This window comes from Eutrigla gurnardus (assembly GCF_963514095.1).
Source record: "Eutrigla gurnardus genome assembly, chromosome: 6".
Taxonomy (NCBI): domain Eukaryota; kingdom Metazoa; phylum Chordata; class Actinopteri; order Perciformes; family Triglidae; genus Eutrigla; species Eutrigla gurnardus.
The window spans coordinates 17514461-17539293 of record NC_139920.1 but is presented as its reverse complement, the minus strand read 5'-3'; the positions used below and the strand labels follow the sequence as shown (position 1 = coordinate 17539293).

Sequence of the window (24833 nt, the reverse complement as noted above, 5' to 3'; positions counted from 1 at the left end):
TACATATTGGTAATTGGTTCCATACAGGCCCGTAGGCAGGTGATTTCCAGGCTAAACAAGCACTTCGACACGTCACAATCTCACCTGTGGTTATTTTTAGCACCCGTCCACGCCCCCTTTCGCATCGACCAATCAGCGGCGATGACGCTGCGCGCAGGTCCCCTTCGTTTTCTATATACAGGTGAGCTCTTCAACGCCAGCACAACCTGCGGATACACCCGACACCAACACAGTCTCCTAGTCTGGTAATATGGCGAAGCGAACACCGCGACAGAGGAGCCAGCTTCCGTCCTGCTACTATGAGGGATACCTGGAGAAGAGGTCGTTCAAAGATAAGGTAGATTATAAGACAACGGTTTTTATCTGCAGCATTGAATGAGGGTCGAGTTTCTCTTTGTTTTTGCGAAATGGACTGAAAATGCTTCTTTCTATCATTACCCTGTGTTGTCGTTGTTGTGTATTTTGGTTAAATACTCTGGTAACACTAATGGCTAATACTCCACTACAAGTAAAAGTACCGCAGCTGCATGTAATTGTTTAACAGCAAAACGGACTAAAAAAATTAGCCAGCTTCAGTAGTAAGTGATTAATACATCATTAATAATATTAATACTAATAATATATATGGACTGCACGGTGGTGTAGTGGGTAGCACTCTCGCCTCACAGCAAGAGGGTCCTGGGTTCGGTTCCCGGGTCGGCCCCGGGTTCCTTCTGTGTGGAGTTTGCATGTTCTCCCCGTGTAAGCGTGGGTTCTCTCCGGGTTCTCCGGCTTCCTCCCACAGTCCAAAGTCATGCAGGATGGGGATAGGTTCATTGGTGACTCTAAATGTCCCGTAGGTGTGAATGTGAGTGTGAATGGTTGTTTGTCTCTACATGTCGGCCCTGTGATAGACTGGCGTCCTGTCCAGGGTGTACCCCGCCTTCACCCAATGATAGCTGGGATCGACTCCAGCCCCCCCACGACCCTAAAAAAATACAGGATAAGTGGTAGACAATGGATGGATGGAATAATATATATATAATAAAATGGACTTTGTAAAAAATAGAATACTTGAAGTATAATTTGATGCTAATATGTTGTGTACTTTTGCTGAAGTAAATAAACATAAATAAATTAAAATGAGCAAACTTCAGTATATTTGTATGTATGTATGTATGTATGTATGTATGTATGTATGTATGTATGTATATATATATATATATATATATATATATATATATATATATATGGGCTTTGTACTTTTAAATAAGCAAAAATATTAACGCCATGGCTGTGGTATTAGTTTTACTTAGTATCTGTCTGCGTACTTACCATAGTAGCCTTAGAACCTGTTAGAAAGATAAACTGATCTGTGTTGATATTTAATATTAAAAACCTGCATTGTGATGATATGTCCCTTCACAGCAGCCATATTGACATGTGCAGCGTAAACAAAGTAATTATTAATAACAATAATTACACCCTGATTCCATGTAAGTGTTCAGGGCACTGTCATTGTACATACTGTTCCACTCGACTGTGACACTTAATAGCACAGAGTCATTCATTTTAACAATGCTGTGATGTTTGAAGATGGCCACTGTGAGAAGAGGCCTATGGTGTGGACTTTAACTCAAGATTTTTCAGCAATTGTGTTCCTATAACTGGTCTAACAGCTATTCATTGTGCTGTAAAGCTTAGAGCGAGCCCGGGACAGAAGACAAGTTAAGACACTTACTGGAACAGCAGGCTTTGCAAATAATGAATCATGCTAAGCCCTCCCTGATAAGTGCACAAAAACCTTTTTTACTCATGGCATTTTAAAACCGCCCCAGCCTCAGATAAGAGGAGAAGTGCTGGATCGCATCAGAATCTCGGTTTTTTTTTACAACTCTTTATATTTCACTTATTTTGAGTTCAGCAACACATTGCGTAAGTGGTGTTTATTTTAACCGGAAATTAAACAATGGTGACCACAAACTCTGATTCATTCAAGACTCACAATTGATAATTAACCCGTGACACAGTGTAAATAATATCACGCACTGGTACTCGTACTGCTTGACGCATCAAGTCAAGGTTCAACACTGAGCTGCCCTTTGTTTATTTCCTGGTTGTGAAACAGCCTCTCCTTTTCATTTTCCTTATTTGAGGAATGGTCTTTGATATTCATCTCTTTATCTGTATTTCTTACGTCTTTTTGCAGACATCTCGGAAACTGTGGACCTGCCTTTGTGGAAACACGCTTTTCTTCTTCAACGAGAAGAGAGACACCGATGTAAGTTTTCTCAGAGATTCGGATGATTATCACTTTTTTTTGGTAAAGTCCAGTGAATTGTTCTTCACCTCGTGTGTCTTTGTGTGTTTCATCAGTACATAGAGAAAGTGGACCTCAGCGGATTTATCTCAATAACAGACGACAGCAGCCAGGATCGTAACTTGGATGCCGCCAGACTCAATCTCCAGTTGAAGGACAGAAATATCAAAATCACGGTGAGGGAATGTGTAGAAAATATGTCAAATCAGACAGTTTTTTTCTCCCAGAGTTATTCCTCATTTTTGTTCTCCTCCGTTGTGTCAACAGACTCCCAATGCAGAAGCCCGTGAGCTGTGGAAGGGCTACATCCGCTCTGTGGCTGAGGTCGGTGGTCCCTAACATTTAGCACGCTTTTGTAGAAAAGGCAGAGAAAAGTGTCTTAATGACGTATAAGTCTGCGGTTCACATCATCAAACTGCGTGTTTCCCTGCAGCTGTTGGTGCCGTCCACCCTCAACCTGCTGCCGGGCCAGATCCACATGATGAAGGAAGTGGTGGACAAGGAAAGAGTGAGAATACAAAATGTCCCTCAACTCGCTTCCACCAACTCCGGGAATTATGTCACCCTACAGGCAGACATGCCAGCGTGAGTACGAGTTATGCATGTTAGAGTGAAATACTGGTTTATCACCTCCACCACGGATGTTTGTCAGCAGGGAAATCTACCGCCCCGAAACTTGGTATTTTGACAGATACACGCGTTGTTTTGCACCTGCAGCTGTAATGTTGTTGTTCCAGCCCAGATAACAAGAAGATCACTATTCTGCACGTCATTGCTGTGTATGTTGCTATTTTGTGTTTTTTTTTTTGGAGGGTTTTCAGATAAATATCCCCAAAACATCCCAAACCCGAAACTTTATGGATTTTACGTCATACTTTCTCCCATATACAAGCTCTATGTGTCTGTGCTCTACATTTTTTTTGGTCTCACGGTCTATTTCGTGTTTTTCTGGCATCATGCAGATGTTACCAGAAAGTGTCCCGTCTGGAGGCGGAGCTGCTGCTCGACAAGGAGTCCAACAGAGGAAACTTGCTGCTGAGACCTGGGAGTAACGGAAACTCCTTCGCCGTCACCACCAGACAGGACCTTGAAGGGTACGTACACACACACACACACACAGACACACACAGATCTGATACGTAGGTGTACGTCCTCATCAGATGCTCTGCCAGACGCAGATGTATCATCTGTATGTCTATTCATCATCTCCTCTCGTGAGCGAGTGAGTGAGTGCGTCTCCGTGTCTGTCCCTGTAAAATCTTGCATTCTGCATTCAAATCCATGTTTTTAAACGCCTCCCTCTCCCTTTCTCCATCAGCTCCGTGTTCAGACACTACCGCGTGTCCCGTAGGTCTGACGGGGGCTTCGCCATTGAAGTGGACCATCCGGTGAGTGTTAAAAATAATCACGTATCAGTTGCACTTGATTGCCGGAGTTTTTGTTGTTGTTCAGGTAGCAGATGACCTAAGAAGAGGCCGATTACCAGTGAAATGTGACATGTGACAATGTTCCCAATACACCCGTGTTCTGTGAAAGTGCCGGATAGTACTTTCAGTGGCACTCTGTATTAAATTGCTGGCACATAGTGATTCATGCGTGTGTTTGCACGGTTGACCTAGTTCCACATAATTTCCGCTGCCGCACCGATGACACGTGATCCGTAATTAAACTCAAGTTGTGATGGAGGCTGCAAGAATGTTAATGATATTGTTGTCGTGAATCACCGCCTGTTTGATTGTTTGATTGTTCTGCTTGTGTTCTTATTGTTCTTCTGTGGTTAAAGAAGCATCGTATGTCCCCGCAGGTCCTCTGTCCAACGCTTCATGATGTGATCAACTATTTAGTGGAAAAAACCGACGGCGTTCTGGTTCCCCTCATCATCGAGGGAACCTACGAGAAAAACATATGTACGTGCAAAAAGCTGAGCCTCTTCATTCTCCTTTCTTTCACGCTATTGCTCTTCAAGGTCAACTTTTGAGCCATGTACTTATTATTATACCACATACTTTTACCAAAAGTTATACTCGACTAATTGAAGGCTTCTTTCTTTTGCAGCTTTTATTCGGTCTGATGAAGAAAATGGAGAGAAGAGCGTTCAGACGGCCCCGTTGAACCCTATCCCACCAAGTTTGCCCCCCAAAGGTACAGTGTTCACTAATACAAAAGCACTAAACAGTTTGAACTTGCTGTTTGCTGAGGCCCTTTGACGCAATCGGCGTGCATGTGGAAATTCCCACTCGACAATTCATCTTGGACTTTTTCCAACAGGTCACACTGACACTATAACCCCACTCCACAACATATCTTGAGTGGCTGGTTAATTCACTTGTGATCAAATATGTGCTAACCATTGTGATAACACTAATGTTTGCTGCGGAGGTGAAATGTGAGTCCACTTAGCAAAAACCCAACCAACCACCCGGTCTGCTTGTTTGTGCAGCAGGTAGAAATTCCTCTACGGAGTCGTGTTTCTACGTTGGACTTTGACACTCCAACAGGCAAATATTAACGAGACTAAGAGTCAACAGCGGGTGGTTTCCAACCCCTTTTTAGCTTGCGAGGCCTTAAACCGATGGTCGAGACACCGCTTCACAAGCTTTTCTTTATTGTTTTACTGAATATTAAAACTTAATCTAGTAGTTCTAAGTAGTAAGATGAAAGCTTCATCTTCCTTAATCTTCTAGTGCAGTGTTTCTCAAATGGGGAAAAACAGAAGTTTTATAGAAATATGTAAATTTAAGTTTTGTTTTTTACATTTAATATTCCTATTTTGAATGAACTTAGTAACTGCTGTAAATTGTGAGCTGACACAACAAAATTCCCTTTTTCTTTACCCAAAATGTCAGCGTGCTTACGTCAGCGTGCTAACGTCAGCGTGCTAACGTCAGCGTGCTAACGTCAGCGTGCTAACATGCTGACCGTGACAATGTTGTCATATTGATGTTAAGCAGGTATAACGTTTACCATGTTCACTAACTTAGTTTAGCGTGTTAGCATGCTAACATTTGCACTAAAACACAAAGCACAGCTGAGGTTGACCGCATGGTGGCACTAGAATAAGGAATTCATCCTCAGAGGACCTTCGAAGGATCTTTGTGTCATCACCAACGTACTGAGCTACAATGACAGCACCTATAGTTTACCCTGGCTATTGGCCTATAATAACTGTAATCATGTTTTTTATGCAGTCGCTCCAAGAATCCCGACCCCTGAACCGACGCCAGCGCCGACTGGAGAAGACAATTTGTACCTGAATGACAAGCGTGAGTACAGCTCTACAGCACCAGCATCCATCAATCTATTTTGCTGCCACCCTCAGCTATTTCTGTCTCACTAAACCCCAAAAATCAGGTGCGACTGCATTTTTCCATTGCTTTCACTAACTAAGGCCTGTGTTTAAACAGCGGAGGAGGAAGAAAAGGAGACAGAAGATTCCTCAGCCGTCCCGCCTCCACGTAAGTCCTTTCGTCTTATCTCTCCATCTCGGAAAACAAGTTCCATTTCACGCCTACTTGAGTGTGAATCATTGTTGTTGGTTTTCCACAGAACTGGAGAAGAAATGCACAAAGAAAGCAATAATGCCTCCAATTCCCGTTCCTCGCAAATGTTCCACTTCCACATCCGCCACCTCCTTCACAAACAGCCGGGATCTGAGGATGAAGCAAAGCACGGACCCTATGAGACAGAGTAAGTCACTTCTTTCAATAGCAACCCAGTTCATCAGTTTTCTGTTATGTATTTTTGACTTCATTGCCGATGATATTAAAGCAAATTGTCCTCTTGTGCTGTAGTTCCTCTCGCAGCAATATCTGAGCTGAAACTCAAGTTCGGGCAGAAGGTGAGGTGAACGGAGTGACGTCACCCGGGTGGAATCCTCCCAAAGCATCTGTGAAAACCTGTCCCGCCATGAAGAGAGCCACTCAGCGGGTTGAACCAGCACAAACAACCTCCTTCCTCCTCCTCCACATCATCGTGGCTCGCTGCTCCTCCTCCTCAAGTTAACGAGGGCCACTTCACTGCTTTTCCCTTGTACATTTTGCACATTTAACTTTTTTTTTCATGCAACCAGCTGTATAATTATTTATTTACGTAGCTAACTTGTATATATTGTAAAACATATTACTGCCTCTCCATACAGTGAAGTGTCGAATGAAAATAGGGCTGCAAATAAACTGCATATTATTTTCTAGATTAATGGTCTGTAACAATGTCAGAACATTTTGTCAGATATGATATGAAAAAGCAAGAAATCTCCATATTTGAGAGGCAGAGAACAGCATTTTCTGCCATTTTCTGATGAAAAAGTACTTTTTACGATTAATCGATTATCAAAATAATTGGTAATTATTGTTCTGTCGAAGTGGCTCGGGGTAACTGCAATTTTGTATGTGAATGTTTATGTATTTGTACAAACATATATACATTTTTTTAAGTGAAGTAAAACTTGCGTCTATCACATTAAATCCGACATGTGAACAAGCAACTCCTAGTATGTGCCATGCAGCAGTTTTAAGATTCAGCAGACATTTGTCTTTGTTTTAATCCACGTTGAAGCAGAAATCCAAGAACAAAGTGCTCTTGCTCCTTTATTACCTCAATGACTGATACATTATTGTGGAAAAAATTAAACTATTTACAATAAATTGTGATACTATGTCAGCGTGTGAAATCATTCTCAGCTACTTTAAAGCATTGCAGGCTACAGTTATTCAGGAGATGCATACAGAGAGAGCGACGCGGCAAAGCAAGACCGTTACGCTGTGCACAAAAACAACTTCATAACATCAGTTTCCAGAGTTTATCGCTCCCGTCTCTCACCCAGGTGGAGCCCCAAACCTGATTGATTCTCACAATACAATTTGTTAGCCGAGTTTACTCTAGCTATTTGTTACATTTGGACAAAAGACAGCCCACCACTCACAACGGGATTGCTCTTCAGTAAATAAAGTAGTGTTATAAGGTGTCGAGACACATACGTACAAACAAGCATTAGGGTGCAGTCAGGCGAGTAGAATGAATACAGTACAGTCATTTCCAAAAAAACAAACAAACCCCCCTCTAACAGAGGCTGTCAGATTAAACTCTGATTTAAAACTAATAGAGCCCAGAACGCCGGCTTAAAGTGATGGTTCGGAGTAAAATGCACCCTAGGTCATTTCCACCAAGACATCCAGCCAAATACCCCCTCAGAAGCATTTTTAGTGATGGTCAGCATTGGTCAAGATAGGGCTATCAACCGAATGGCTTGATACTGGCGCTAATGGTACATCTTGTATATCTTGTAAATTACCCCACTAATAACGCATGGAATATTTCCAAACTTCTGCAGTAGTACACATAGGGTATGTACTCACAAAACGAGGCATTTGAAAGTTTGTAAGTACACCAGGAGTTTATTTAAAAGAACACTTGCCTGATAGCTTCTATCCTCGGCTGCTAACGCTAGCGCTGCTTCAACGTCACTTCCGTGTTTACCAAGCTGTTTCCGTGATGCGAGATGCTTGTATTATCAAACACATTGTTTATAAATGCGTGTATTATCAGGTCAACAAGTGTTGACCTGATAATACAAGCATTTATAAAAATTCAGCTAAACTTTTTCATACTCTTGTGTGAAACTCGCGTGACGGCTGGGTAAACACGGTAGTGGCGTTGGCGCAGCGGTAGCGTTAGTTAGCGTTGGCAGCCGAGGATAGAAGCTATCAGGCAAGTGTTCTTTTAAATAAACTCCTGGTGTACTTACAAACTTTCAAATGCCTCGTTTTGTGAGTACAGACCCTATGTGTACTACTGCAGAAGGTTGCTAACATTCCATGCATTATTAGTGGGGTAATTTACGAGATATACATAATGTACCATTCACACTAGTACTAAGCCATTCGGCTGATAGCCCTATCTTGACCAATGTTGACCATCGCTAAAAATACTTCTGAGGGGGTATTTGGCTGGATGTCATGGTGGAAATTACCTAGGGTGCATTTTACTCCGAAGCATCGCTTTAACGGCGATCCAGTTTCCAGTGTGGCACCAGACTACTAAAAAGTGAAATCGTGAACACCGTTAAGTCCGCCAGCCTTGGCAAGAACTATAATACAACAGCCATAATATTTGTTGTTCTTATGAGCAAACGTTTTAAAAGTTCCTGATTTAATGGCCTACATTCTAGTCAGTAGCGTTTGTCTGGAAGCAGGTTGTTATTTGGATTAAATAGGTCTGCTGATGAGGTGGATCCAGCAGGTGATCGTAAACACAAAGCTACAGCACAACCAGGTTATAATGACACAAACACAATACATTGGTTTAATTGAAATAGGGAGACCCATTTTGGTGGCATGTGCTACGACTAAAACGCATTATAAACATACGTATTATGCGTTATAGTTCGCATGTAGCGCTGTATAATCGGAAGCTTCATAACAATAATCATAATTTAATGACTTATAAGGTCACGTATCATATTACGTCATAATTGCTGGTCACTCACTGCCATTTTTTTTTTACAAGGATCATAGTATACTATTATCCCCTATAGCCGTAATTATAATATTTTTAATGATGCATTACAATGTTATTATAAGTTACTCTAAGAGGACTTTGTTTGCTTTAAGTGGAGTGAGAAGATTCCATGCAAGAACAGACAAAACATAAACATTTTATTTTACTGTTTACTGTAACTACTATAATAGTGATTATAATGTATTGCAACTACGGGAAATAAAAATACATTGATATGATTGAAAGAAAATGGTCAGTGACCACGACACATTTATGAAGTCCTATGATATTTGACTTTGAAAGTCCCCATAACGCATTGCGAGTATGTTTATGATGCATTGCAGACAAAGCGTCATAGAAAGCTTCGCCACGATTTCTTGCAGTGGAATACGAGCGTGTCGGTGCGGCTCGCCCGATTTGGAGATGAGAAGGAAGGCACAGGGAGAGAGCAGACAGGACAGGCCCGGATCCTGCACCTGCAGCTGTCTGCTCCGACAGTACGACTGACAGTTTTGGTGATGGCAAGGAAGGAAGGGCAGCGGCCAGCGCTAAATCTTTGCTCTAGCAGCAGTGGATCAGTGCTAAGTGACATGAGAGGAAAAACTAGCAACACTACAGCTAATGTGTCCCGACGGCCGGAGTCATACACCCGAAGAGTTTGGTCACTGACGACGCAGATTTTTCCCCCAAAACCATTCGCGCAACGCAGAGGCTGGACCAATCGCACTGCAGTGATGTAACTCTTCCATGATATGGCTTGGACCGCGGCCAGAGCAGACGCTTTGAGCAGATCTGGGATCTGTCCAGCTGGCTGGGAGCTCGGGTCTAGGTGAGGCTGGCGTTGGAGCTGCTGGTGCCGCTGTTCTTCCTCTGACCGCTTTGCACCACACTGGGAACCTGCAGGCCCGTCACCACTGAAAAACTGCCGTTCCACACCTGCAGGGGGCAGCACATCGACAGGCAGTTGAAAGACAGAAAGGTCAAAGACAGATGCATTGAAGAAGAAGGCTTTTATAGGAACACTTCTCACCATGAACGCTGGTATGATTGGCTGCTGGAACTTGGTTTTGAAGGTGTGCATCAGCTGTTTAGTTTTGGAGTTGTAGAAAGATAGAACACCTGGAGAGAATAAAAGCATATATTTTATATTTAAAAAGCAGGGCTGCAACTTGCACGTTTTCACTGTTGAAGAGAGTGATTGGTTTTGTCCCATCAACAGTCCACAACCCAAATGTATTTGATTTACAATTTCATTTTCTTTTTTATTATGTTTTATATTGGTTTTGTGTTGGTGTTATGCGGTCATCTTGGTAGGGTGTTCCATTCAAAATAAAGAGAGATAAAATAAAAAATATAATTTTTGTTGATTGACCAATTGATAATTTAATTGTTTCAGTGCTAAAAGAAAACTACTTTCTACAGACTCGCTAAAACAATAATTTCTACTGAATAAGACAATTAAATACAACCTGTACATTTGCAAGACTTTTTTAATGTGAGAGAGAAACTTTAAAGTGTTTATTTTGGTGCTTATTTTTTTTTAAACTTTCTTAAAAAACAAACAATCAAGCGAACAGAAGAACAAAAAAAAAAAATAGACAGAGAATAAAAGTGAACAGACAACCTGTCAGTTCACTTTTATATATGGTTTTGGTGATAAAACCAAAGATAAGGTTTTGGTGTGTTTATGCGTTTATTGTACCTTCGTCATAGTTGACGTAGACTCCTATACTGCTTGGGATGGTGCAGTCCAGCGTTCGGGCCTTATTGTTGTGCTTGGCTGTGAGGCTCTGCTGCAGCCAGTTGTTCAGGTGGATGCACCAGGAAGCGCTGCTTTTCCCCAACTGGTCGAATCGGCCGAGGCTCCGCAGGGCCACGCCCACGGCGAAGGCTTTGCTCTCCTTGTCAAATCGCACCTCCCAGTACTGCTGCCCGGCGTCGATGATGGTGTCAGCTGTCACGAGGCAAAAGCCCAGATAATTAGTTTCTAGACTTACGTAATCTGTTGTGTAAGTTGAGAGGTGTGGCTACTAGTAAATCCATTTTGGAAAGAGAAAAGCGTGCAAATAATGACATACAACTGGTTTAAAAGGCCAGTGTGTAGGACCTATTGGCAGAAATGCAATAAAATATTCATATCTATGTTTTCATGTGTATAATCACCTTAAATTAAAATCCTTGTGTTTTTCCGTAGCTTAGAATGAGCCTGTCACGTCTCCATAGTGAACTGGTCCTCATCACGGCATCATATTACTACTGTAGCCCAGAAAGGACAAACAAAACACTGGGCCTAAAGAGCCTTTTGCTTTTTTATGGAACCTACGGGCCACTGTAGTCTCCGTCCACACTATTGTGATAGGTGAGTGGTATTCAAATGGCTGCAATCTCACTGCTAGATGCCACTAAATCCTGCACACTGGTCCTTTAACATGTGAATTAACCTCCACTAGAGATGTAGGAACACATTTGCTGTGCTTTGAGTTAACAGTGTGTACTCTCACCCAGCACCGTGTAGGACTCTGCTGTAAACCGGTCTCTGCCAGGCCGGACCGTCGGCACTCTCTTAGGGGACATCAGAGCGGACCTGATGGGACAGATTGTCGACAACATCCATATTTTTGACGCCTTGTTAACATTCAGTTTACAGATCCGGCACTTGACAATCATACACACCTTGCTGGCGAGTGCATCGGCGAGTTGGTCCGGGTCTTTTCCTTGCGAATGTCCTGGATTTTTCCTCCACAGCTGTCCCACTCCACACTCAAGTCCTCCACCTTCAGGTTTTGGTGGGACGAAGCAGAGTCCAGTTTGAAGGTGAAGGCTGCAAAAGGAAAGTGAGTCAGACACAATCCAATATTCACAGTTCTATCAACAAAGACCCGACAAACACAGCCTATTAAATCTGAGTTTGTGTATCCTCACCGTGGGTTTCTAGCGTAACCGCCTCGGAGAACTCTCCCGCCACGGCCTTGTTGCACGCTCTCACTCTGAACGTTATGTACCGGGTGTCGAAGCGCAGACCTGAGAACGGAAAGCGTCCTTGTTACGAGTCGGCTTCATCGCACCTCGGATGACAAATGCCGAACACCTCCCTTGCAATCCTCCCCCTCACCGGTGAGCGTGTGCTCCAGTTCTCGTATGCCCTCCACCACCATCCAGGGGTAGTCCTCCCTGATGCGCGGCGGGCCCTCGTGGTTTGTGCGTCGATGCTCCAGGATGTAGTGGTCTATTTTGGTGTCGGGCTCCGGTAAGGTCCAAATTACGGTCACCGTGTTGTCGGCCACCTGGCAATCCGAGAGCTGGATCTCAGGAGTGGCGGGAACTGGAGACACGTTTGTCCGTTACAACAAATAGCCAACAGCCTTTGAATGTTATTTCACTACAGAAAACAGCCAATGTGTCAAATATCATGACACATGAGAGGATTTAAAATTCTTATTATAACTTGTAAAGTTTCTAATGCATCACGACTGCATCAATTGATGTTTGCCACTTGGGGGCAGAACTATCCAAGCCAAGCATTCACTTTAAATGTTAGCACACAATTATGTTTACACCCATAAATCACATACGGATTATCATTCATTCCTGTTTGTTTCTACCTGACTAATGTAAATCCAATATTCAGTCTCTGGAGTTAAGTATCAGGATGTTCAGCTGCTAAATGCTCAATGATTATCACCAGCTAACTGCTAACTTCTTACTGGCGGCGTGCAGTGGCTTTTATCAAAGCCCCCCGGATGAGATGGGGCCCTACAGTAAACGCATAGGCTGTAAAACCACAGCAGTACATTACAGAGAGCTGCAGAGCTGGGTGCTGATTCTCTGTGGTTTCATCGCTGCGAGTGACCCCTTTCACATGAAATGAAGTCGTTCTCTAAAATAATAAGTGGGGCTTGTTGTTACCAATGCAACATCCGGCTGGTTTGACATAGAGCCATTGGTTTTCTGTGATTACACTTTGTGAAGTACTAAATAATGACCCATTTCATTGTGATGCATAGATTATATAACTGGATTATTATTCTAGATGGATTCACGTTTATATAGCATTTTTACTATTGCAACCAGTGGAGCTAATTTACAGTCCGGGTAAAGCAAAAATAAATATGTATTTGGAGTTTGTCACATTACAGAAATGCTATCGACCACCCAGCCAATGAGGCTTAAATGTGGACAAAATAATACATTATTAATTAAACCCTGTCACCTTTCTAGACTTTCTAAATGTTGTCAGACAAATTTGATGAAACTCTGATAGTGAAACATGTGATTTCATGAGCGTTGCAACATTCAAAACAATTAATTCACCGTTTTACAGCCGAAACAGCAACGACGGAGTAGAATTCGGCCGAGCCGACGGCTAAAGCACAGCCAGTTTGCCAGACGGCCAGTACACCACTGGCTGTGGTGAGTAGTCGCTGCGATGGAGCAGAAGAATCACTGATGCTATGTGCTCTAGATTTATGTGCTGGGGGAGGGGTGATGCTAAGAATGGCTCCGGTTCATCGTCCAGCCATGAATTCACCACTATATAGTTCACAGTTTTCACAGGTTTTGTAACGTGTATAATGTCTCAGATTTTACTTTACCCAGACTTTAATGTACTTTAGATACTGTTGGGCAGTTCAATGTGTAACAGTGTAAAAACCCCAAACATATAAAGACAATTCTGGCTCAAATTGGGTCCAAATATACATATAACATTATAAATTATAATTACAAAAAATGCGACTTGATTTTAGAATATGCCTCAAACAAATTGATTTGTTTGGAAAACAGACTGATATACTGTATATACATGGATTTTTTTCACATTTTGGGAAAATAAGGGGCAAAGACTCAATTCTAGACTGACTTCATAAGAAGGAGATTTTTGTCAAGTAGAAAGTAACTTACTACAGCTCATAAATACATGTAGTAGAATAAAAGCATGGCGATCCCTTTTGAAATGTGGTGGTGGAAATATAAAGCAGTGTAAATGGAGGTGCTAAAGTAAAGTAATGTTGCAAATGTACTTAGTTACACTAAGTTACACCGCTACTCAGTGGAAGTATCTGTATTCCGTTAGACTGAAATGTGGAGCAGACCTGGGAGAAACTTGAGGCCCTGCAACACTCCCCTCTCCTGGCTGAAGTCCACCATCAAGTGACTCATGTTGTCACTGGCTTTGGCCTTCAGGGAGAGGCGAAACGCCGGAGCCATTGTCACACTGCGAACAAAGAGAGACACACAAAAAAACACACAAGCACACGGAGTGGAAACAAACATTGTCCATTATTCAACTGGATCAGAGGCACAAAAAAAACAGGTTATTCTACTACTGCTCACTAAGGAAAGGCCACTAACTAGACTTCTGGTTCTACCACTGAACTCATCAACCTAATCAAGGTTTAAAAGCGGAGCTGGATGGGGGAGTTCATCTGGGGATGGGGGGGGGGGGGGGGGGGGGGGGGGCTGATACAGGATGGTACAGACTTGAGGAGACACTAGGACACACAAAGACAAGAGGCTCTCAAATGGGAAGATTTTCCCATAATGCTCACACTCTGTGGCTACATGTGTCGAATGCATGCAGGCTACGTTAGGAGATGGTTACAGGAGGCTATGGCAAAAAAAAGGGAAGCAATGGATGGCTGAGTACAATACCTATCCTTAATGTCTTTGGCCGCCTGGAGGAGGAGAAGCAGAGAGGGAAAGACAAAAAATAGAAGAAGAAAAAGAAGAAGAAGAGAGGAGACATATGGAGCGAAGAGAAAACTGAGTTGTTGCCCAACATGTTGTCATTTAACACAAAAAGTTGCCAGTGCCTGGATTTACGTAACTGGCAGTGCGACACCACTGGACCTATTAAGATCACATTTTGTTGTCTTTAGCCTTATGCTAAAACAGTTTACATTTTTTCCCCACCTCATCAATCTACAGTTGATACAGGAGGAGAGACCTGAAAATGTCTGTCGACCGACAAGCTGACAGCTTGAGACGATCAGCAGAGAAGAATGGCAGGAAATCCCCAAATCCAGGTGTGCAAAGCTTGTGGCGTCAAACCCAAGAAGACTCGATGTGAATATATTATATATCAATGTGGTATTTAAATGTTTCAATTTTTAATAAAATTGCAAATTGTTCTAAAATTCTGTTTCCGCTTTGTCATTACGGTGCATTGAGTGTTTCTGAGGGAACTATTTTAGCATAAGGCTGCACCATAACATGCACTGTATAAGTGGACAGTGACATGCACCATCGGTCATTAAAAAATGGAGTCATAAACAGCGAGCGGAGGGAACAGCGCATCGGCATGACATCAGCGGCGGAGTGAGTCAGTTACCTGATTGAAACCGTCCGTCTGGGAGGAGCAGAGCGTCTGATTCGCCAGCTCCAGCAGCTCCTCCGAACTCTCCAGGGCTTTGGAGCAGGCGCTCAGCTGACTCTGGAGACGGTAAAAAAAACAAAACACAAACTTTAAGTCAAACTTCTTGTCACACGTTTGTCTACCAACATAATGGCTCTACTGTGTTTCTCAGCCAAAACGATGCAGTGCGCCGCATCACTTGAGAGTCACGGCTTGTTCCTGAGGCTGCAGACTTTTGAGATGCACGTACGAAAAGCAAATTACACAGCGGACGGTATTTTGGCCTGGGAGGATTTAACACATTGTGCAATGCTTGTCGTGTCATACCCAAGAAGACTGGATGCTGTAATCGCTGCCAAAGGTGCTTCAACCAAGTACAGTGAGTTTTCCTTATCATATTATGGCTTTGTGCACAAAAGCTGCAGTCCAATGTGCCCCAAACACTAAATATAGTACAATAAGTGACAGTACAAGGAGCACAATCAAGTTTTGTTTGAGTTTTACAGAGTTTAGACCCAATCAGAGTAAAGTCATTCTGAATACCAAACATCTCTTCAGATGATCCGGCTCGGGGAAACTACTCTCGTAACCTAATAATCATCCTTTACGTAATGCATTTATCACTCTCAGCCATTTAGAAAGTGTACAATCAGATACAGCAAGAAATGATGCACGACTGACAGAGAATTTCACAAAACTTACTTCTTCGACATTTGTTTTATTTGACAAAAGATGCCAACAACAGAACAAGTTTTTCACAAGTTTCTCTCTCAAGTTTGAATAGGTTTGCTGGATAGAAATGAACTTTAAGCAATTAAATAAGAATAAATGTGCCATTATTATTAGCAAGCCCAAAAAAAAAAAAGCTACCTGTAGCTCGTAGGTGCGGCTGGCCCTCTCCTGTTTGATGCGTGTCAACATGGTTTCCTTCATCTCGTCCAGAGCCGAGTGGAGGGAGGTGAACTCGGACTCCAGGTCCTCCTGGACTCGGCTGGAGTTCGCCTGACGCCAACAACAAACACGTGAGACACAGGAAGTAACAAGTTGTATGTGTTCTCTACCTGGATGAATATACTGGTTGCTTTTTCTTTTCTTTTTTTAATTACCTCTAGGTTGTCAAGGCTCTGTTTGAGAGTGCAGGCAAAGTTTGAAATCTCCTCATTCTTCGTGGCCAGTGTGTGGGTGATCTTACGCAGAGATTCCTAAAGAGAAAACACACATTTATCGTTTGAATATTCAACATTTTGTGAAAAAATTTTAAAATAAAAAAAAAATGATTCTCCATCAGTGGCCTGGACGCCTGTTGTATAGAGGGGCTCCCTTTAAAACCTTATAACAGCCTGTTCTTCAGACCGGATGGGATCAGAGAAGGGGACCTAGCTTGTGGGGTGGAGGACACTTCACGGGCGGAAGGATGCGCATTCATCTTCTAATAATGCGGCTGCACAACCGACCGGGTCGACCATTACCCGGATCACACGTCACCACCACTCCCGTTACGTAGTGTTTTATATCTCAAGCTCGCGAACGAGACAATTCATACCGAAAGACTACTGTTTGTTGATTAGAGAGGGAGCTGCGCCAAGGCCCCCTCCTCCTCCGCCCTCCTCCTCCTCGACTACAACACCGATACATCGATAGCTAAATCACCGATGGCGTACTCGACACAAACCTCGCCTTTAAGGTGGATTCAAATATAAAATACGCGGCTGTAAAAACACGAGTCCGCACCGCATCCGCAGCCTGTCCCTTCCCACACACACACACACACATCCCCTTTCCTTTGTACGCTACGCCCTGAAACGGCTTCCCCCCATCGGAGACACCTGTTCCTCCGGCTCACCTTCTGGTCTCCCATCTCGCCGCTCCGAAAGCACCGGCGCCGCTCGAGCCGCAAACTCCACCGGTATTTCCTCCTACGTCCTCTCCTCCCTTCCGGGTGTTTGTCCTGTTTTTTTGTGGGTTTAGTGGCGCGGCAGAGCTGGTACTGATGCTGCCGGAGTGCAACGCATCTTCGGACGGACACACCAACCGCCCAACGCCTTTTTGGGCCGTAGTGCGAAGCGCGCATGCGCCAACAGAGAATTCTGGGTACTGATGTTTCATGTTACGCGGGTGCTGCTTTCAAGTACCATCGGAGAGGGAATAAAAAGCAAATATTTCATAAAGAGGGGATTTCATTTTGTACTTCAATCCCAAAGGTGAGAAGGTAACGAAGTGCAAATACTTTGTTGCTGTACTTAAGTGGAATTTTCAGGTATTTGTACTTGACTTGAGTATTTATTTTTCTGACAACTTTTTACTTTTACTCCTTACATTGTAAAACAAATATCTGTACTTTATACTCCTCACATTTTTAAAAACAGGCTCGTTACTTTAGATTGAATGCATTTGAGGGGAATTATTTATTATTGTTTAATAATTAATATCATGTCAGATTCAGTTAACCTTGTAAAAACATCCAGTAGAAATGTCCTTCATATGGATACTTTTTTCTTTATGCTTTATACATTTTAGTACATTTAAAGTACTAAGTAAAGAAGTTGAATCAGTACTTTTACCAGTTGTGTTTACTTGACACCTCTGTTCAAACCTGGTTCATCAGACAACATTATTCCAAGCAAAACATTAAAATAGATGCTGTAACAAAGCAAGGAGATCACAGAAAATCGGTTCATGAGTAGACGGATTTTGTTTGGCTGGAGGATGAAGAGCTAGAGGTATAACACCAACACTGTAACAACACCAACAAACATTGCAGAGAGTTTTACAACTTAAAAAACTAGATTAAAAGACAATTTGTGTGGAAAACAATGAAAAGTTAGACAACAAGTTAAAAGATATATTACAATGGTCTTCAATATGAAGGACAACGTTGTGTTTTTAATGGATGTTACAAATTGTATAATCACGCAATGAGATTAATCTCTGTAGACCTGCCTTTCATTTCATCTATAGTATAAGTGATGGAATGTATAGTATTTTCAATGCAGATATATAACTAAACTTCAAGCTGCTGTCCAAAACTAAACTAACATGAGATCATTTATTTTCTTTCAGTCTCTTGAAGTTCATATGGTTGCGGTTTCTCAAGTTAAACAGCCCCCCTGCACACTTGAAAGGTTTCTTTTTGTATTCGTCTTCACATTAAACACAGACGCTCATTATCATGCAACATCCTTTGTCTTCAAGTCAGAAACCAGAATCAGGTTTGCTGTCAACTGGGGGTTTCATAAAGAATTAGCCTCGATTGTTTGGTGTTACTGCGACAGCCAAGAAGCTTAAATAAAATGACAAAAATGTTAAATTTGAAAAATTACAGATTTGAAATGCTAAATGGGAAGTGTCTCAAACTCAGAGTGTTATTTAAGTTGTTTTATTCTCTCAGCGTCTCAATTCTTCTGGGAAGCTGTAATAAAAATAAATCACAATTACATCATATATCATCTTCCCATCTCTGTTGTCTCTAATGCAATCATCTTGCATGTTGTGGTTGGAGATTGAAATCACAAAGTTCATCCACCCCATCATATACTCACTTGTGTCTTGTCACAGGAAGCCAAACGTTCCCCCCATCATACACCGCTGTGGGGACAAGGCAAGCTGCGTTTTAGCACCCTCGCACCAAAACCCACAAAGGTTTCGCAAACCCTCTCGTATCATCGCTGTGTGCCCTGTTTTTATTTTTATTTAGAAAGTCAGCAGCTGCATATCTAGGTAGGGGTTCGCTGTCTCTCTGCAGAAGTGTGCCTAAAGCAGGATGTACTTCTCTTCTTTTTTTCCAGCAATGCAGCAATGCAGTGTATTTTTGTCAAAAAGCAAAGTGAAAGAATAATGCATTGGTCAGGAATCTCTCTTGTCTTTTTAAAAGCTTACACAACTTTCCACCTGCAGCTGTTGTTTATGCAACATCCACTACACCCCGTCCACAACCAGCAACTTATTCTCACAGTACATTAAAACTCCTCCCACTCACACACAGGGTTTTTTTTGTGTGTCTGTCAGATGTGCAGACAGACGGCAGAGACAGGATGAGTCTGAGAAGAAGACGACGACCACCTCTCACATGATACCATGGAAACGTGGCTGAAGTGGTTGACTCTGGTGTTTCTCACAGGTAAGACTTCTGGAAACAGACGGTTCGCTGACTATAAAACCAGAAATATATCACAATGGATTAATCAATCAACATCATGTGTCCAGAGCTACTAGATGCAACACATTTGCCTGGTGGTTTAGTTCATTCAAAGTAGTAAAACCACACATTTAAGATTTTACTCAAGTTGAAGTAGTAATACCACAGTGTAAAAGTACTTTGTTTAAAGTAAAAGTCATGTATTTAAGATTTTACTGAAGTAGAAGTAGAAATACTACAATGTAAAAGTACTTTGTTTAAAGTAAAAGTCATGTATTTAAGATTTTACTGAAGTAGAAGTAGAAATTCTACAGTGTAAAAGTACTTTGTTTAAAGTAAAAGTCATGTATTTAAGATTTTACTGAAGTAGAAATACTACAGTGTAAATGTACTTTGTTTAAAGTAAAAGTCATGTATTTAAGATTTTACTGAAGTAGAAGTAGAAATTCTACAGTGTAAAAGTACTTCGTTTAAAGTAAAAGTCATGTATTTAAGATTTTACTGAAGTAGAAATACTACAGTGTAAATGTACTTTGTTTAAAGTAAAAGTCATGTATTTAAGATTTTACTGAAGTAGAAGTAGAAATACTACAGTTTAAAAGTACTTTGTTTAAAGAAAAAGTCATGTATTTAAGATTTTACTGAAGTAGAAATACTACAGTGTAAAAGTACTTTGTTTAAAGTAAAAGTCACACATTTAAAATTTTACTGAAATAAAGAAGTAATTTTACATTTTTTGATTTTACTGCTTGGAAACTGAATTTTCCCTGAAGATGATAAATGTCTTATAGATATAATAATATAATTGAATTGATCAATTCATATCTCAGGTAGATATGATAATATCATGATGCACTTGCTGATTGTAATGATAACTGTAAAGCTATCAGACAAATAGAAGTAGTAGCCTACTTGAGTGAATTGTAAATGTTACCCATTGTAATCTGTCCAGCGGCAGCAGCTCTGGAGGCCTCGGCTCTGGAAGCCTCGGCTCTGGAGACCTCGGTTCCAGTCCCTGTGGTTCTGGATGAAAAGCAACACAAAGTGGAAGTCCGAGCCGGCTCCTCTTTCACTCTGCACTGCCGTGTGTGGACGGAGGCGCTCGGCCGAGTCCGGGTGGCCTGGTATTTCAACCCTTCCTCGTTCACCGACGGGCCCAAACTCCACGAAGTGGTCCTGAACAAATCCAAGACCTCCACGGTGGCGCCCAACCAAACGAAGCACGACCTGAGGGACGAAGAGGAGGGGACTTTGGCCAAATACACGCTGTCGAACACAACCGAGCGGCACAGCGGATGGTACTTTTGCAGTGTCAAAGTAGAGATTCCCTTATTAAACTGTTCTAACAGCAGTGGCACTGAAGTCATTATTAGTAAGTATCCCTTGTGACAGCAGGTAACACTTTACTCTAAGGCCCCCGAACATGTATAACACACTGTAAAGTTGTTAGTTCATATGCAGCATTTGTCAGAAATAACTTCTCCTGTGAAGATGCATTTTATGATTATGACAACTGTGTTTGTTGTCTTTCATTTATACACCAGCCCCAAACATGTTGGAGGGATAGCCGTCCATTACTAGAGGGGCTTTAAAAAGGGTGTCTATTTGCTGCTGATGAATGCTGGTGTCAAAGTTTGTCCAGGAGAAACATGACATCATCATGAAGGGATTCACTAAACAATGTGGCTCGCCGTGACTTAATCAAAGTATAACTTTTGCTTCCTCCTTGACAGCGAAGAGCATTGAAGTGACAACGTATCCGTCACTACCTGTAGTGACAGGTAAACACTGTGTGTGTGTGTGTGTGTGTGTGTGTTCCTGTTGACTTCCTCTGACCTGAACAAGTGTCCTCTTATAGAGGCGATGACACCTCCGGGGGGTGAGGGGTGAACAATGTGACTCTGTGAGGTGTGAACGCCTCCAAACACACACGTTTAGAGTGATCACACGTTAAAGCACATCATGTTATTCTTCTTTATTTGGACGGGGATGGAGAGTACTCAGGTTGACATTTCAGGTATCTGTACTCTGTATTCTGACAACTTTCTACTTAAAAACATGGACTTTCTTCTCCTCACATTTTCTAGACTTGTTACTTTAGTTTAAATGCAAAAAAAAAGCCCTAGTGGAAATAATAATACTTTTTACTTTGAGTACATTTCAGAGTCAGTACTTCTCCATGTTTACTTGACTAAAGAAGCTGAGTCACTTCTACTTCTACAAGAGTCTTTTTGAACACAAGTATGTACTTCTACTTGAGTACAGAACGTCTGACTCCTCTGTATGCCAAAGTGTAGCCTGAGGAGAAATGAAATTAAGTTGTGATTATGACTAATGCTCTGTTATTAAAGACTATTGTGTTGCACACATCGACCTACTTTTACTCTTGAGATCACGTTTCAAGACAAAGTTATGTTTTTACAGCCACCGAGTCGGGCGACTTCTCGCCGGTCGACCTGTGGATGTGGGTGGCGTTGGGGGTGTCTGCTGTCGTCCTGGTGGTCCTGCTGCTCGTGTGGGTCTTGCTGAGAAGAGGACGCTGCAGAAGAACAGGTACTTCCCTGTCTCTCGGAGGGTTTCGTAGAGAAATAATGGTTTAGTTTGAAGGGAAGTGAGAAAATATTACGTAAGTTGTCAGAAGAACATCTCATAGAATTGGCTGAATGTGTGTTATTTGCTTTGAGAGATATTTAAGAGATAACGTTTTGGGGAATTTTACTGTTAGTCACTTTCTCAGAGTCAGATGCCAGAAGACAGGATGTAATTCAGACATTATAATACATAGACTACAACATATAATTATTATTTTAAGTAAATAAAGAATGCTTTACAAGCTCAGAAACGACAGTTGAATCATTCACTAGATCATTTTAGCATGTAATAATCCATATACTCTCAAAGCTGTTGAGCCTTTAATATGTAAGTTCTCCTTTCCAATGGTAAAGTTAACAACAGCCACATGTCAGACTGAGATATATTATTATAATTATTATAGTAATAGTACGCTTTTCTGGATACAAAGTCAAAAGAGATAGTTTTGGATCCAATAAAATGTATTTTGACATGAGACTAACCTAACCCTAACCCCTCTAATCTAGATCTAGATCTACTGGCACTGCAGTAATAGATTGTAGATAAGCAGAGATGCTGCAGAACTGTGGTGAATGAGGAACAAACACTCATACACACAGAAAAACACTTTCTCTGAATGAATATGACTTTAACAGAATTAACTGAGAGAACAAACGAAAAAGAGGAAGCCCTGGTGACGTGATGGAGCAGGTAGTCACATCTGCTCAACTCGTGGCCGGTGGATGCAAACTGAGAAAGCAAGCGGCTTGTGGTTTAAATGCAAAGTGTTGCTCTAAACCGTCAATGCAGAAGAAGTGAGATGGCCAGACAAAGGGGAAAAAAAGCTATGATTTTGTCACAGCTGACTGACCCGAACTGAGAAAAAAACTGCTGTTTGCAGAAACAACCTAAAAAAAGCTGAATAATCCTCCCACACCACAGCAGCTTTACCACTTTTCCTGTCAAAAACACATTCTCCTTTAATTATCACGCACTTGGGGTCTGACAGAGTTGCATTTTTATTGAAGTGCTTACAGTCACATTTTTTAAACCATTTTTGGCAGCACAGTAGCCTACTCCAAATCGGTCGTGAATTTAGTCCACAGCTGAAAATAATTGACAATTAATTGCTCAATAATCCATATAATTGATTAATCTTTTGATTCATACTATCAAACACAAACAGAGATGCAACCTCTCTCTTTGTTTTCATATTGTTGTGAACTGAATATCTTTTGATACACATTTTATACACTAAACAATCAATACATGAATCAATTCGTTGATGGGCAGACAAACTGATGATTAAAATAATCACATGATCGATTTGGTTGATGCTTTTCACACCAGTCGAATGTACAGTTATCTTCATATTTCATTATTTCAGTAACATTGGTCACTATTACAGGCGGAACTCATCAGCTATTAATTCTTTTCATCTATTTAATTTGCTGTGCTGTGTCGGGGCAGGGATCAGAGATCAGAGATCACCAAAGTAACAGGCAACCAGGCCGACCTCGCTGAGGGAAAGATGTGCTTGTGGTGGAGGTTTGGCCCCCGGCGATGGAGCAGTTAGAAGAAGTAGGACGGAGGCTGCGAGCCGCCCACATACAGGGGATGTTGTGTCATGACCACAGCATTCTCTGAGAATTAGAAGCGTGAATAGCAACATATACAACAGAACAGGAGTTTTACTTCAGATTTTGCATTAGAAAGGTTCACCCGCATATTTTATATTCTATTTTAAAGTAGTAATAACACAGTTTGAGCAGTCTGCCACAGGCTACTTCCTGTCATTCTCCTTATTGTATATGTGAATGTCGCTTTTAGGTGAACGTCCCCCTGGGTAGATTGCAGGGTTACTCAGATCAGTGTCAATGCTTCAGACACTGTTTGAATAAAGCTTGACTGCTGTTACTTCACAGTTTTTTTCCTGCACAAAACCATCACACAGTGAACCGAGGCGGGTTCATAATGCAGAATGCCGACACGGAGGTGCATAGAAACCACCTCTTCTGTCTGATGCTGACTGTGGTAAGGTGTTACAGTAACGAGAAGACACTTCCTCTCCATTCACAAAGTGGATGACGTGTATCATGGCAGGCAGTCCTGTTTAATCAATGTGTGGGCAAAATGTTCAAACATCTTCATTTTATACACTAGATAGATAGATAGATAGATAGATAGATAGATAGATAGATAGATAGATAGATAGATAGATAGATAGATAGATAGATAGATAGATAGATAGATAGATAGATAGATAGATAGATAGATAGATAGATGTAGTTGCACATCCTACTGGATTACTTAACGCCTGACATTTGTCCTGTTTTTGCTTTTTAATGCAGTAGAAGATCCAATCTACATAAACACTCGTCCCGTGGCCAACAAACATCCTTCTCCTCGGCCGGCGACGGACAACCTGAAGATGGACTCTTCCTGCCATTACCCCCGGAACCCGAGTCCACGCAGGAAACCCCACGGAGACAAGCAGAGGTACAAAGAGTGAAGGAGTCCTGGACCTCATCAGATCCTCGTCATCACATTCAGTCGCATAGCTGCGACATTTAAAAAACACAGCATAATGATACTCACAATGATAATAGTTATTATCATATTGTGTTTCAAGTGTTTTGGTTCAGGCCTTTCCTTTAAAATCTGATTGTATGCATTTCTTCTATATTTCCTGTAAAATAGCTTTCATTAGCCACTAGATGGCGCAAGGTGCTTACTGTCAATAGCTCAAGTCAAGCCTGATAATATTTGGATATGTTGACAAACGCAAACTTTTGTATAGTTAATGAGCAAAAAGAAGCGAATTGCTATTTTTTATGAATCATGAATATCGTTTTAGCCTAATGGTGTTAATGTTTTGTTTTTGTTTTTTGCACCTGTGTGCTTGTTGTTATAAAATATAAAAACATATTAAAACACTGGAAAATGCAGTTGTTGCTGTGCACTTTGTAATATCTTGAACG

The 24833-nt window shown here is 41.7% G+C and overlaps 3 protein-coding genes across 4 annotated transcripts; 2 read left to right on the top strand and 1 right to left on the bottom strand.

Annotated features, from left to right (window-relative positions):
- The first annotated feature begins 199 nt into the window (after positions 1-199).
- Positions 200-7346, top strand: LOC311015328 (signal-transducing adaptor protein 1-like). Its single transcript, XM_084012479.1, has 13 exons — positions 200-337; positions 2189-2260; positions 2356-2475; positions 2567-2623; positions 2733-2884; positions 3262-3393; positions 3618-3687; positions 4104-4206; positions 4355-4441; positions 5488-5562; positions 5704-5754; positions 5846-5986; positions 6091-7346. Exons 1-13 carry the CDS (start codon positions 251-253, stop codon positions 6144-6146), a joined length of 1203 nt encoding a protein of 400 aa, XP_083868605.1. The 5' UTR covers positions 200-250; the 3' UTR covers positions 6147-7346.
- fsd1 (fibronectin type III and SPRY domain containing 1) lies at positions 6393-17019 on the bottom strand. Its single transcript, XM_084012480.1, has 13 exons — positions 16990-17019; positions 16253-16348; positions 16017-16148; positions 15123-15224; positions 14444-14466; positions 13885-14006; positions 11907-12116; positions 11717-11815; positions 11468-11615; positions 11296-11378; positions 10497-10748; positions 9825-9913; positions 6393-9730 (listed from the first exon to the last, which is right to left on the bottom strand). The coding sequence occupies exons 1-13, from the start codon at positions 17002-17004 to the stop codon at positions 9620-9622; spliced, it is 1482 nt and encodes a 493-aa protein (XP_083868606.1). The 5' UTR covers positions 17005-17019; the 3' UTR covers positions 6393-9619.
- Positions 17020-19153: 2134 nt separating this feature from the next.
- Positions 19154-24786, top strand: LOC311014541 (uncharacterized protein). Of its 2 annotated transcripts, XM_084011196.1 has the most exons (5): positions 19154-19263; positions 20234-20653; positions 21015-21062; positions 21706-21834; positions 24204-24786. In XM_084011196.1, the coding sequence occupies exons 1-5, from the start codon at positions 19221-19223 to the stop codon at positions 24362-24364; spliced, it is 801 nt and encodes a 266-aa protein (XP_083867322.1). In that variant the 5' UTR covers positions 19154-19220; the 3' UTR covers positions 24365-24786. The 2 variants fall into 2 exon arrangements, with proteins under 2 accessions (XP_083867322.1, XP_083867323.1); XM_084011197.1 differs by lacking the exon at positions 21015-21062.
- Positions 24787-24833: the final 47 nt, after the last annotated feature.

Excerpts from the sequence above, each read along its gene's own strand:
- fsd1 (XM_084012480.1), bottom strand. Across the intron at positions 15,225-16,016 it reads GCCGCACCTACGAGCTACAG|AGTCAGCTGAGCGCCTGCTC; the intron begins GTAGCTTTTTTT and ends TACCGTCTCCAG. Across the intron at positions 9,731-9,824 it reads CAATCATACCAGCGTTCATG|GTGTGGAACGGCAGTTTTTC; the intron begins GTGAGAAGTGTT and ends TGCCCCCTGCAG.
- LOC311014541 (XM_084011196.1), top strand. The coding sequence starts at position 19,221 with ATGGAAACGTGGCTGAAGTGGTTGACTCTGGTGTTTCTCACAG. Across the intron at positions 21,063-21,705 it reads GTCACTACCTGTAGTGACAG|CCACCGAGTCGGGCGACTTC; the intron begins GTAAACACTGTG and ends ATGTTTTTACAG. Across the intron at positions 21,835-24,203 it reads AGGACGCTGCAGAAGAACAG|TAGAAGATCCAATCTACATA; the intron begins GTACTTCCCTGT and ends TTTTTAATGCAG.
- LOC311015328 (XM_084012479.1), top strand. The coding sequence starts at position 251 with ATGGCGAAGCGAACACCGCGACAGAGGAGCCAGCTTCCGTCCTGCTAC. Across the intron at positions 2,476-2,566 it reads ACAGAAATATCAAAATCACG|ACTCCCAATGCAGAAGCCCG; the intron begins GTGAGGGAATGT and ends TTGTGTCAACAG. Across the intron at positions 3,688-4,103 it reads CCATTGAAGTGGACCATCCG|GTCCTCTGTCCAACGCTTCA; the intron begins GTGAGTGTTAAA and ends ATGTCCCCGCAG.